Source organism: Cyanistes caeruleus, chromosome 6 (genome assembly GCF_971803275.1).
Source record: "Cyanistes caeruleus chromosome 6, bCyaCae1.hap1.1, whole genome shotgun sequence".
In the NCBI taxonomy this organism is placed as follows: Eukaryota; Metazoa; Chordata; class Aves; order Passeriformes; family Paridae; genus Cyanistes; species Cyanistes caeruleus.
The window spans coordinates 41,892,992-41,906,568 of record NC_141706.1 but is presented as its reverse complement, the minus strand read 5'-3'; the positions used below and the strand labels follow the sequence as shown (position 1 = coordinate 41,906,568).

Below are 13,577 nucleotides of genomic sequence, written 5' to 3'. Positions count from 1 at the left end.
AAAAATACCTGAAAGACAATAGAGTCACTGGTCACAGCTAGCATGACTTCATGAGAGGAAAGTCCTGCTTATCATCAAACTTGATTTCCTTCTGTGACTGAGCAACCCACCTTGTTGAGCAAGGGCAGCCAGTTGATGTAATCCTTTTGGATTTCAGTTAAGTTTTTGATACTGTCTCTCACAGGATCTTTCTGGACAAAGTGTCTAGCACACAGCTGGATAAACATATCATTGGATGAGTGATCACCTAACACCTTGTATAAACTTTTTTTTCTGTAAAAAAAGAAACACTTTTATTGTTATTTTATTTATTGGAAAAACTGATGTGAAACAAATGAAAATTCCATAGGAAGTCTGTTAAGAAAATAGATTCAGGATTATTAGTTTTACTTGTGACTTGAACTTCAGGAAGCTCTTTGAGGAAGGATACTTATATTGTCAGTCTGAATTGTAAAGAGAATTAGTTTAATTTGTGTTTGTTTGCAGAGCTTTCTTAAATTATTATTAGGAACATGACCCCCTTAAAGTCTTTCGAGCTTGCTTTCAGACATGTTTCATGGATTACTCAACCTGCTTAAGAAATGCAGGTGAAATATGATGTTCAGACCCTTCATAGAATAGTGTTTATAACTAGTAAGAATTACTTTTGCTGCTTATGTTTTACTTGGCTGTTTGATTATCTTGCATGATGGCATTTGATATTTGAATGGAAAGATTGTAATTCCTCAGTAGAATTATAGTCTCCTCAGTATTATATTGATAGTGGTGAATAAAACTTGGAGATAAAAATGAGTAAACATTTTTTGAAGTCAAAATGAGCATTTGTGTCTACTTAGGTAATGCGGTGGCTCCAAGCATTCCTGTTAACTGTCAGTTGAATAAAGAAATAATGCCTGTTTAATGGCCTTCAGATAAAATTTGCTGGATCTTGGGTCTGATATCTGATTGTGGGGAGAAAGAGAGCTGGTTTATAGGGACAGTGACCGATATTCTGACATTGTGGCATGGAGCATTTTGGTAGTTCTTTCTCAGTCTGTTGAGGATAATCACCAGATTATTTTCACTTTTCCTGAAGCTAATGTTACAATTGAGTGTTACAGAGTAGAATGTGCTTTCAGGAGGATGAAAGTTCCCTTACACATTCCTAAGGCAGGAGCTTGCTTTTCAGAAGGAGTGTCTCTGGGAATTTGTTTACAAACTACGATGTTTAAAGAACATCATTAGATGTCATTATTAGACTTTAAAAACACAATTATGAATTGTATGAGTTTTCTTACTGTATTGTTCTAAATAGCATTTTGGCTAAGAGAGTGGCTGTAAAAATCCTAGGGAAAAAAATGATTCAGTGAAAAAATTCTGAGAAAGAGTGACAGAAGGAAGGCAGTTGTATGCTGAATGTAAGTTTTAATGTAGAAGTTTGACCCTAGCACAGAAGAGGATGGAGTTGAGGACTGGATTTTCTCTAAGTTGGTCTAAGAAGCTGATTAAACTTGACAGTACTTGGCCCTGTAGTGAAAAGGCAAACCTTTGAATGTGGCTGATGTGGTGCGAGTTGGAAAGAGGAAGGACAGGTTAAGGAAAGGAGAAAGTTTTGCAAGCCTGGTCTTTCCCATACCCACTGCAGGACTGATGGGGACTTAGGGATGAGTAAATCCTCTTATATGTCAGCTGTGTCATTAACCTCCTTAGAGCTAGCTGGGTTTCTTATTTCTGCTTCTCTTGTCCAAAAGTTGTTCCAGTATGTCACTTTTCTAGTGGTTAGAATTTGCTTTTAATAAGCTCTCAGAAACTGATCACTTGAGTCTTTGAAAAAAGTATAAATTTGGGAGTGAGAAATGATCAGCAACTGAAATGGAAAAGATCTGTAAAAATCAGGAAATAGCCTTCAGGAAACATCTTAGCTTTTCTGCTCTAAGTGTAGTAATTAAATATCCACATGTTTAATTGACTGTTCATAAGGTTGTACAGAAATTTATCTTCTTTATTTGTAAATACTGTTCAAATGCACACTTTATTTGTAAATACTGTTCAAATGCACACTGGTGCATTTTAACTAGTTGTTAAAATCTCTTTCGCCCCCCCCCCCCCCCCCCGCCATCTTTAACCTGAGCTTATTGAATATATGAAGATTTTCTGTTAATATATGAGATGTTGTTTCCATATTTTTTGTCTTCCAAGTCTACAGGGTCTTTGAAAGTGATATGTCTTTGAAGTGTGTATGATCCTGATGTTACCAGTGACATCTATTGTACTGTGCAACTTACTAGACAGAATTTCAAGACTTTAATTTACAAAATAAAGATTTTTTAAAAAATTTATTTATTTATAGTAGTCAAGATCTCTTCTTTTAGTCCTCAGTTGCCAGTTTAAGGATTAAACATAACCAGATCTGTAAGAACGCACTAAAACTCATACATTTAGTTGTTCTGAAGGAGCTGAAGTTTCAAACTGTATTTGTTGTAAACTGAAGGTGAAGGCTTCTCTTACATTCAGTTTCTCTTTTGGAAATTCCATCTGTAACACTGATAGCTGCCACAGGTGTGTTCATTCTTAAATGACTGATAGGAGTCAAGTATCCACCTCAATATTTTTTAGTTTTCCAAAACCATTCTCCTTCACCTTCAGTATAATAAATATCTAAAAATCAAGATTAGATTAGTGTTACTGTGTGATGAAATGTTCCTGTTGTTTTGAGGTTTGTGACATACTCTGCTAGGATAAGGATATGCTTAATGTGTGCACTGTGTAGTTTCAGTGTGTTCCACTTCTTTCAGAATTACTGATGGCCTTTCCTGCCTTCCTTCTAGAAGTCTTAATGGACTTTAGAAAAATAAAAGAGAAGCAGTGCATAGCTGGCATTACTTTACATATAGTTGAGATTTTTCAAAAGAAATTTATAGAGACTAAGAGCTAATGATGTTTAGAACTAAAAGGGAAAGAAAATAGTTTCTGAGTGTGGTCCTGTATTGGTAAACTCATTAGAATTTGATTGTTTGAATTGTACCAGGAGTATTAGTGTTTCAACAGTGGAAGAGAAAGCTTTCCATCTGTCTTCCATGCTTTACCATCCAGGTTTCTTTCATGCTTCTTTTTCCCTTTAATACATTTCACTAGGTTTGAGATGCTGAACAAGTACTTAAAATACTGCATGTCAGAATTTATTAATAAAATAAGACTATCAAATCCTGTATGGATATCCTATTATATAGCCTTTAGGTTATATATGCAATTTTACCTTCCCAAAAAGCTGTAATAACTTCCCTCTTTTTACCTCAATGACTAAGATAAATATGTTTGATCAATATGAAGTTTGTCAGGCTCTTCTGAGCAGTTAAAGCAATAAAATGCAATTTTAATGTGAATTCTGCCATGGTTGGTGCTGTATGAAGTGTAGGGAATAATTCTGAAGTTTTAGGAGTTTCTTTCAAAATAAGGGGGGAAAAAATTCCTCCTTTTTTTCCCCAAGAAACTTCTTTATTTAACTTCTGATAATGAGTTTCCAAATGGTTGATATACAGTATTCATCAGTGTTCATCAAACAGTATAATTGCATACTAGGGATGCTGAGTATCAGTGAAATAAGTGATTTTAATTATTCTTATAATTTAAGGGGAACTTTCTTGTTTGAGATCCTAGAGTTTCAGTGGAAGACTGTTGACTGTTTTGAGTATGGTCAGACTTCCTATTTAAAAGACAAAACCTCTTTCAACTACAAAATGCATATGTCTGAAATGCAACATGCTATTAAAACAATACTAAGTTTACAAAATGTAGAATATTACATGCTAGAATTTTTATTTGTTCCTTTCTTTATGTGCATTCTGTAGTTTTTTAACCCCAGACAATTCTTTGTCCTAGGCTCCATACTGTTCAAGTAGCTATTCACTAAATCTTTTTATCCTTGAATTCTGTCTTGCCTAGTTTCAGGCATTATTTAATGCATCCTTGCACAAATACAAAGTGTGTGTCACCCTAACTACTTCTCAAAGCTCCCTGAATTCACTTTCATAATAAAGCTGAGCAAGTTGGTGTGGTGGTACTTTTACTTGCAGCTGAGGGCCAAGGTGTAGAGGAAGCCCAGAGTTATTTAAATGTCAGTTTTGTAGAGACATAGTACCTCTCAAGGCTTCAGAAAATACTGAAAATACAAACATTTACAGGCTGGTAGAAGAGAAGGAACCTGCCCTGAAAATGGAAGCCTTGGCTAGGCTTTGAAGAATTGGAAGTACAGTCCTTAGCAGTGTTGAAAACTGTTTTGACAGATTCTGTGCACAATTAAATCCAGCTGGATTTTTTAAAGCCATGAGCCATAATTTTAGAGAACTATTACATGCTTTATAAAAGAATGTGTTTTTCTCCCCCTTAAGAAATGTTCTTGCTAATACATTTTAAAAAATGCCTGAATTTTCAATTCAGAAGAGTTAATACTTGTATTGTATTTGGCTTTCTTAGTCTCTCTGCTCATGTTTTTTAAAACCCTTGAGTCTTAGACATGCAGGTTATGATATCATGGTCACTTTAGGCTGATCTAAGACAATGTTGTCACTGAAAGGGGTTGTTACTTCAGTATCCTGTTTGCATCCCTTGTTCCAGCCTGCATTACTCCCATAGCTTTACAGGCAGAGTAGGATCAGGAAACTGATGTAATTCCAAGAACCAAGTGAAAAATAAATAGAATTATTTTCTCAGTAGGCTTGATGTGTGTCAGCAAAGTCAGCACAGTAGAAGAAATGGAAATATGAGAAGGAGGAGAATTGTTCCTCTTGGTATCAACCTGAGGACTTAAAAGAGAATTCTTTCCGCTATCTTAAACTAATTTGTAACTGGGGAGGGTGGAGTGTGGGGTGGAAAAGTGAGTACAAATTGTGTGCCACTTTGTTTCCCAGTTTTTGTGCTACACAGTCTGAAGTCATTAGTATACTTAAAAGTTGCATCAAATCTATCCTGAGAACTGTTTCAAGGGAAATTAATGTGTAAGAATTGTGAAAGTGGTATTATGTAGAGAGATTTTTTTGAGCATTTGTCTTTGTGTATGGAATCCGTTTACTTTGTGTTTTCATCTACTCTGAGATTTACCGCTTTTCAAGAAAGGTGTGTTAATTCATAGGGCTCATGGTCATGCAGTGTATTCAGGGGGTATTTTTGACACCTGTCAGTTCTCAGTTGAAGACTGAAGGAAGCAAGCTGATTAATTTAGAGAGCTGATTTTCAGTGATCTGATTCTTGGTTTTGTATTGAAGGTCTCAATGACTAAGTATTCCTCAAGTCTAAGATTGATTTTTTGTGGTTCTAAAGATTGAGCTCTTCTGCACAGCTACCTTCTGTTGTGTTTTAATCATGTGATGGTTAAATTGAGAAAAACTAATAAATCCCAAAATCAGTCAAACATGTATACAAACAATTACAGAAAGCAATTCTGAAAGAAGTCTGATAATATTGACAAAAAATGTCAGAGCCTTAACTGGAAAGTGTATTGTGTGGTAACCTTTCTGTTCAACCTATTGGACTCTTTAAAGATTGTTATAAATACTATTGTATATAAAAGTGTTTTCAAGGTATTTTTATAAAGCAAATTTTGGGGGTCTTATTACATTTTTTAAAATTTTAGTTTTATACCATTATTCTGTAGTATATTAATTCTCAAGATCATCTAGCTCATTAAATTGTTTGGTTGAAAAGTATGATATCTAGGCAATACCTTTTAAGTATGGAGACTTGATTCTATGTGGCCAAATACTCTAGAAGCATTTCCATGAGGAAGAAGTTTGGCTGCGAGCATTTAGGCAGCAAATACCTCAGTCTGTGTAGGTTACAGTTACATTGTTTTTCTCTCTGAGGTTGAAATATGGCTCAACAGTTGCAGCTTTGTCAAACAGTTACAAAAAGGTGCTGGCCAGTGGAAGGAAAGTAAAGGGGAGAAGCCCATCATTTACAGAAGACCTTAATTTTTGAAAGACTTGAGAGATGCATTCAAGTCAAAAGATATAGGAGCTTTCATAACCCTCATTAGATACCTACAAAAGTAGTTCTGAGTTTATTTTTGTGGATGAAGTCTGTGGGCAGCCAGTAACTTCCAAATGTTTGTTGTATGCTGTTGTTCATGTGTGCAGGTAACATGTTTTTTAAAAAAACCACATTTGTAACTCTTTAGGGTGTGCTGTGGAACAGCTGTGCATTGACTAGTGAAAATTGGGATAGTATGTTAGGCTTGTGAAATTGGTCAGGTGCTGCCCTAGGTACTAGAGGAGTGGAAATTGTAATTGTAGTTTTCTGCAGAAGGCTGTTAACTTTTGTTTTATTAGAGTAATTTTTTGGAGTGTTTTTTAGAATCTAGCATAGTTGTAGTTGAGTATGGCTTGTTGGGTTTGCTGATTCTGGATCTTGTTCTTTACCTTTTATCTTTACATATCTGTGCAATCAGTACAGTCTGTTTGGGTATTTTGGGGGTTTTTTGGTGTTGAGTTGGTGTTGTTTCCTCCCCAGCCCCTCCTCTCTTACCATACACTTTGGTTCCTTATTGTTTCCCACCAAGTGACAGTGGTTACTTGAGTGCTTTTGTGACAGACTTTTAACTGAAATACTCATAACTGCCTTGTTCTCAGGGTTTTATTTAATCTCTAGGGATTTTAATTCATTGAATCTGTAGTGAGCTTATGCAAGGTAAAGGAACATATTTGAATTTGGTTCACCATTGAGCAGAAGGCCAGAGTGGCTAAAATCAGGGCTGATGTGTGAAGTCTTACATGGTGATATGACTCAGGCTCAAGAAAGGAGCAATGCAAGAATGCTGTCATCCTGGTGAGACTGTTTCAGGCTGTAGCCACTGAGTAATGAAAATGTGCAACCTCGCCCTTTACAAAAATCTTCACGGATAGATTAGGTGCTGATTATAGCACTTCCTCCCTCCCCCGCCATGCCTCCTTTAGTAGTGAAATGGTTGGTGGTGTTCTTGAGCTCAATAGAGTAACATGGTCTCTACTTTACTTTCCTTATTCTAAATCCTTCTTCCAGGAAATTTTATATTGAATCTAGTACTGAATTGACTATGCAATGACTTCAGTCAATTTAAAGTCATAGAGAGGATGAATAAGTTTTTGTAATGATGTTCCTGTAATGATCCAATCCACGAGTGTCATTAACTATTTTAAACTTTATATTCCCATCTGCTAATTCCCTTGTCTTCCCTAGGATTTTGTCTTGCAAAAGTTAAACACAAGTCCTTTCACTTTGTAGTGAAGAGACTACTTTTTTCTTCAACAAAGTTACTATCTTTATTTGTCAACTGTAATTTTTTGCGGTAGTTGAGATGGCTTCTATGTTATACTGAATTTATGATCATCTACTAGGTTAGCAGGCAAGTAGGGATCTTCCTTGCTTCTTTTTAAATTAAGTGGGTAGTATGACTGATGCTTTGAAAAAAAAATCATTATTTTTCATCATATAGAGCAGCACACTAAACCAGTTTGTCCCTTGATATTCTAACATTCACGTGCTTTAAGTAGTAAGTAAAATGTGAATCCACAAAAGTTGTTTCCTGTATAATGGATTTGTAAATTCTGTATTTGAATTTATGTAATAATTTATTAATCTGTTCAGTATGGTGGCATTAAAAGCAAAATTGCTAATTGCAGTGTACCTAATTTAATATGGCTTTTGGTTTGGAACAAAATGTATAATGGAACTTATGCTAACAATACTGTAAGGATAAAAGTGTGTGCATATATCAAAATGTTTCATATGATTGGTGTTTGTGGCTTCTTGTAGAGTTACTATACAGACTTTAATACCTATTGGTCTTGAACAGAAGATAATACTCAATGTCTAGTGTAGAATTACTTTTGTTGTTACTAAGTTGCTGAAATAATTTATGCAAACCAGGTTTTTTTCTTTTTCTTTCTTCCTTTTTCTTTTCTTTCTTATGTGACAGAATTTGTTGCTTTATTTTGGGTACAGAAAGGAATAAAATATGTTTTGCTTTTTTTTGTGTGTTTTCAGGCTCGGATAGCATTTTTGCAAGGGGAAAGAAAGGGCCAAGAAAATTTGAAGAAAGATTTAGTGAGAAGAATAAAAATGTTAGAATATGCATTAAAACAAGAAAGGTAGGTATACAGATTGTTTAGTTTTTTTTTTCTGACCTGAAAAACTTAATAGACTGAGATGAATTCCCTCACATTTACAAGTGTATTTTACACAACTGTCTTTATTAGATAATTCTGATTTACTTTAAGTAAACTGTCTTTCAGGTAGGTTGTTCACCTTGTGTTTTCTAAAAAAACATAGTGTCTTCTTTAATAAAAAGTTGCATAATGTTCAAAATATTTGGACTTGTGTCTTCAGTAGACAAATTGGACAGTTTCCCTTTCCTGGGTTTGAGTTATGGTATCCTAAGTAAGAATGAACATACCCAAAGGGTTCATGCTTTATTACTATACCTTTATTTGTGCTTCAGTTGCATTGAACTGGAAAGGATGAAAAATACTGCTGTCCTGATCCATTTCAACTATGTTGTATGTGTTGCATGATGAAAACTGTATTTTGTGAAGGAACAAAATACTTTAATTTTTTTTTTTTTAATTTTCAAGTTGTTTATTTTCATGTGGTAGATGCTTGTATATTTAGCCTCACTAGGTGTGTTTCCTTAGCATTAATTTCCTGCTTAAAAGATTAAAATTCCATTCAGTCTGTACAGGCTAATGTCCTTCAAACCTACATGTTCTTTTGTTTCCTTGTTATTTCATTTATCCAAAATTGGTAGTTAATTTTGTAAAGTCATTTGGGAAATAATCTTGTCAAGTGCCTATACTTACAATAGAGGACTCAGTTTTTATTTTTAGTTTTATCTTGATTCTAAAAAGTAGCTGAGTCCAATGGTGAAACATCTTGACAATCAGGCAACAAAATATGTGGCCTTTATTATTTGTGTATTTTGATTTTGGGGGAACATTCCTCCCAGTGTAAACTTAAAATTTTGTTGCAAAATGTAGTGAGGTTTCACCTGGATATTTTTAAGTTTGTTGTCTATGCGTAAGTATGTCTAAATATATTTTACATTATGGATCACTATTATGAGTAAGGGACTAGTACAGAAATAAGTTTCAGTTGTTTTCATATGAAAACCTAATGTTTTAGCAAGATGGCTTTATTCCTCTTTGTGAGGTGTCCGGTATAGAGGTGCTTCAGAAGACAGTGTATATTCATACAGAAAGCCATTTTCTGGTGAAGCACATCATACATTTTCTGGTGAAGTAATAGGCAGAAAGGCTCTATTACTTCATGCAGCCCTGTCCTTGTAGTGGAAAGTAACTCAAGGTTTCCAGCCAGTGTATGATTAAAAGTTGCATTGTCATGTCCTACAGGTAATGTACAAGTCACTCTGGGTTCAAGGCAGATGAAAGGTATGCAGGGTCTTGGGGTATATCAGAGGATATACCTGAGCGTATCAAAGAAATAATGTGCTATTATGGCAAATGCAGGTGTCTTGCATGCAAGTAACTTTCTGAGGTTGAAGGAATAGGTTTTGCTTTTTTTGGCAGTAATGAACTGTGTACTGCAGAGGGACTTTTTGCAAATGTACATGATAAAGCAGTGAGAATTGTCTGTTTATTGAGATAAATCAGAAGCACTTAATTTCACCTGGAGCATGAAGGCATCATATAACACGATGCACAATTTGAAGCTGAATGGCTTTGGAGAAACCTTATTCCTTTCCTGCAATGAAGCTGCCTTTATAGTCTTTCCATGAAATTCTAAAATTCATCTGGTGGATAAGAAACTTGTAAACATGTACAGCAGAAGAATAACAGCAGGAACATACTGTTTGCTTTAGTTCTTGTGGCTACTGGGTGCAATCCAACACTGCAGTAGTTTTCAAGAGGAAGATCCTGGCTTAAGTTCTAGCCATAATTCTCATGAAGATTGCTACAAGTGGGAATTGAAACTTGAGTTGAGTGGTGAATGTGTGGGAGGCAATGAGGAAGCTACAAATGCCCAGTAGTTTGAGGGGATCTAACTGTGAAAGTATGATGGATTGAGTAATTGAAAGCAAGCAGGTACTGACTTGCCAGTAAATCAGCCAAGAATGATACTGTTGGTTTCTTGCTTGTCGAACTTGGCCCCTGAGTGAAGAATCACAACTAATGAAAATACACCATCTTCAAAGCAAAATGAACTCTGAGACTCAATTTCAGACCTGAAAATTGTTGACAGCAGATTTCAATGTTGCACCTGATTCCCCACACTTTTCTTCTTGCTAACTCCTGATGTCATAAAAAAGTTTCATGCAGTGAAGTACCAATTAGAGAGAGTCAGGAATAAGATCATTCAGACAACTGTTGTGATTTCTCAGAAAAAGATTATGAAGCAGAACATCAGTGTGTGAAGTTAAATAAGAAGCAGTAGTTGTTGAAAAGTAGTTTGATATTTTTAGTATTTATCTCTAGTATTATTAGTACTAGAAAGTATGTGTAATACTAGAAAGTATGTGTAATACTGCTTTAGATAAGTAAAACTTTATTTTAGCATCCTTAAATGCTTTGGTAGTTGGTAATTTTTTAGTAATAAAATTAGGTCCTATGCAGTTATGTGCATGGGGTTTCTCTGTTTATATCTAGTGTGTATTCCTTCACAGTGCTTTACAGACCCAGCCAGATGCTGTCTGTTGTGTACTCTGAGCCACTCTACTCCAAGCTTTGTTACCATAGTGTTGTGCTTAAATTAGTGAGACTTGCTGAAATTATAAAGCTGTGATTGTATTTTGGCTTCATGGGCTTTGGACTGGAGCTAACTTATACCCTTGCAACTGAATGGTGTGATTCAACAACTAAATTGCAGCAAGCAGTTAGATCGAGTTAAGGTGTTGTTTCTTCTACTCTTTTTTACTCATGTAAACCTAGCATTGGATAAGTCAACACTCCACAGACTGAAATGTTGCCTCTAGTAGAATTCAGTTACTCTGTGGTGTGGAGGAGTATTGTCACTGACTTGTCAATGACATTGTGGCTTGTTAGTGTTTTTTAAGATACATAGTAATGGCCCCATCAGGGAAAGGAATAGATGTATGAATATATAGTTGATTGGAATTTAATAAGATGAATTTTTGCTGTGAAGTTGAAGTTGTGATGTGAAAAACAACTGGTCTAATTGCATGCAGCACTATTTTGTCTTATTTATAGTGGCTAGTCATTGATATAATTCTATATCAGATACATCATCATCCGTGCTAATGAACAATTAAAGTAGAATTTTAATTAATGTTTTGAAATTGTGACTCCAAAATGGAGCAACTGCTCCTAAATAGTATGTCCCAGCTCTAAACTGAACAAATTTAGGTTGGCTTTTTAATTATAGTGCTTGATTGGCTTCACTTACAAATTGAGAAAAAAATATTTTGTCGACTTTATTTAACTTGAATTATTTTCATTTTGGTTGTTTAGGGTTGCTTGGGTTTTTTATCCCGCAAGTGCACAGTATTTTTTAGGGCATGTAAATCATAGTATGTGCTAGTAAAACCCCAGATTAGCTTGACAAGTTTCTTAAAGAGGTTCAGGTTGTTTTTTTTAACCTGAGTTAGGTGCATGGGAAAACATGACAAAGGAAAGAGACAACAAACTTTTACTGGCAAAATTTAGAAAACGAGGGCAAAGTTTAAACCAAACATTCAAAAGAAAGCATTTCACAAGGCATTGACTTAGCAAACTCTAACCTTTCCAACTTGAAGTTAACCAGACACATTTCAGTTGTCTTGAGACAATAATCATTTTCTCCAGTCTCTCGCTGACCTCCTCATATTTGGAAAGCTTGGTGGAATATTGCCCTATTACAATGTGGCCTCTCAGTGTAAAGAGAGGACCTGAGGTAGACAGTCTAACTAGTGCAGGGATGAGCTATGAACATATTCATAAATAAAAAATACGATTCAGTTTATTTGGCAGTCAGATTCAGGTCACAAAAAGTCTTCAGGAGCTTTACAATTTTTTTGTTAGGATGTGATTGCCATGACATGAGGAATTTTGTCTTACTAAAAAGGGTCAATAGTGCCATCTACTGACAGTTTGTTCTGAGACTTCCTAATTGCAATTTTAGAAGAAATTTTTTGTAATCTAGAAGAAAATCCTTGCCATCAAATATATAAGACACTATTTGAGATGTTCCTGTATTTTCAGTTTGAAAACACTTGAAATAGTGGCTCAGGCATTGGAGATAGTTTTTGTTTTTTTTTTAATCCTTGATTTTGTTCAGCATGTGTTCCATTATGTGTCTTTACTTGAGAAGTTTCATATTCAGGGTCAGTTTTTATGGTTGATGGGAGCTAAGTGTTGTTTGGTTATTCTTAAACCTTTCATCAGGTGTTTAATTTAGAGTGGTAGACAACTGTATTGCTTACAGGATTCTTTAAAATATGGCTGCTAATGTTTTTATGGAGATTTTTCACTTTGGCTGTACTGCAGAATTCAGAGAAAGAGCTCTTCTATAACTTGAGATTTTGAGGTTTTTTGCAAAGGATCTATGTGGTAAAAGTCAAACTGTGAAAGATCAGTGATAAAGTTTGAAATTTTCAGGATATAGGCATAGGTAGTTCAGATGAGATCCCTGGTTGTAAAGGGAGCTGAAGATATTTTGATAGGCTACTTGGGCAGAGGATAAGATTTTGAAGGCTCATGCATACTTTCATGAAAACAGTATCACCAAGACCAGTATTTTACAAAGTCTTGGGGTTTTGCCAATTGATGGGCTTGTGGAATCCACACAGACACCAGTGGAAGGAATGGTCTTGTTTTACTATTAATATTGAGGCAACACAGACATAAGAGGATACATTAGATAAAACAATAAGCATAGTGCTCATTAAGCTTTAGCAACTAGCAAATATAAGCAAGGTAATGTATCTATCATTACTGTATGAGAAAGACAATAGTGATTGAGAAAGGTGCATCATCAATTGCCTAAATAATTCACCGTCATCCAGAGTCGCAATCCTTTTGCAGTGAGGACCTGGAGAAGCCTTCTCAGTAATTGGAAAAATCCTGTGTGATGTGTGTCCACTCATAGGTGAGGTCTCAGGTTCACCCAAAAAGGGGCCCAGTTTTTATAGGCCCAAATCAACAAGTCCAAATGACTTTGACTCTGGACTTTTGTGCAGAAAACATATGCTTCTGACGACATGCTTCCCAGCCAGAGCCCAGACCATGGCTGGGAAGCTTTTTGCCTAAAATATTCCACTAACAAGTCTCTAGGGGTATAGGTTGGGAGGATTTCTCCTACTAACAAGCCTTTAGGGACGTTAGTTGGGAGAATTTCTTAATATAGCTTACACAAGGTTATACAGATGTCTGTACAACAGCCAGTTTGGCATTAAGAATAACTAATATAAATATTTTGATAATCTATTTTTAACTAAAGAACCTTGATGGTATTAATCACATCATGCTTAAGATTCATCTTGTAAGTCAACTCAGGCCTAGGCCTGCTGTTCAGGCCTTAGCATATCAGATAGAGAAGGAGAGATTAGGGTTAGGGAAATCAGAGATCAGAAGATGGGAAGGACTGAGGCACATTTGCATAGGTGGACTAAGTAGAAA

General features: G+C 35.4%; 1 protein-coding gene across 22 annotated transcripts in view; it reads left to right on the top strand.

Annotated features, from left to right (window-relative positions):
* Nucleotides 1–13,577, top strand: part of STRN3 (striatin 3) — a 61,984-nt gene that overhangs the window by 11,398 nt on the left and 37,009 nt on the right. For all 22 annotated transcript variants that reach the window (XM_086894480.1, XM_086894478.1, XM_086894479.1 and 19 more), the window contains one exon: nucleotides 7,996–8,099. In XM_086894480.1, coding sequence (XP_086750606.1) covers nucleotides 7,996–8,099 — 104 coding nt within the window. The remainder of the gene's footprint in view (nucleotides 1–7,995; nucleotides 8,100–13,577) is intronic.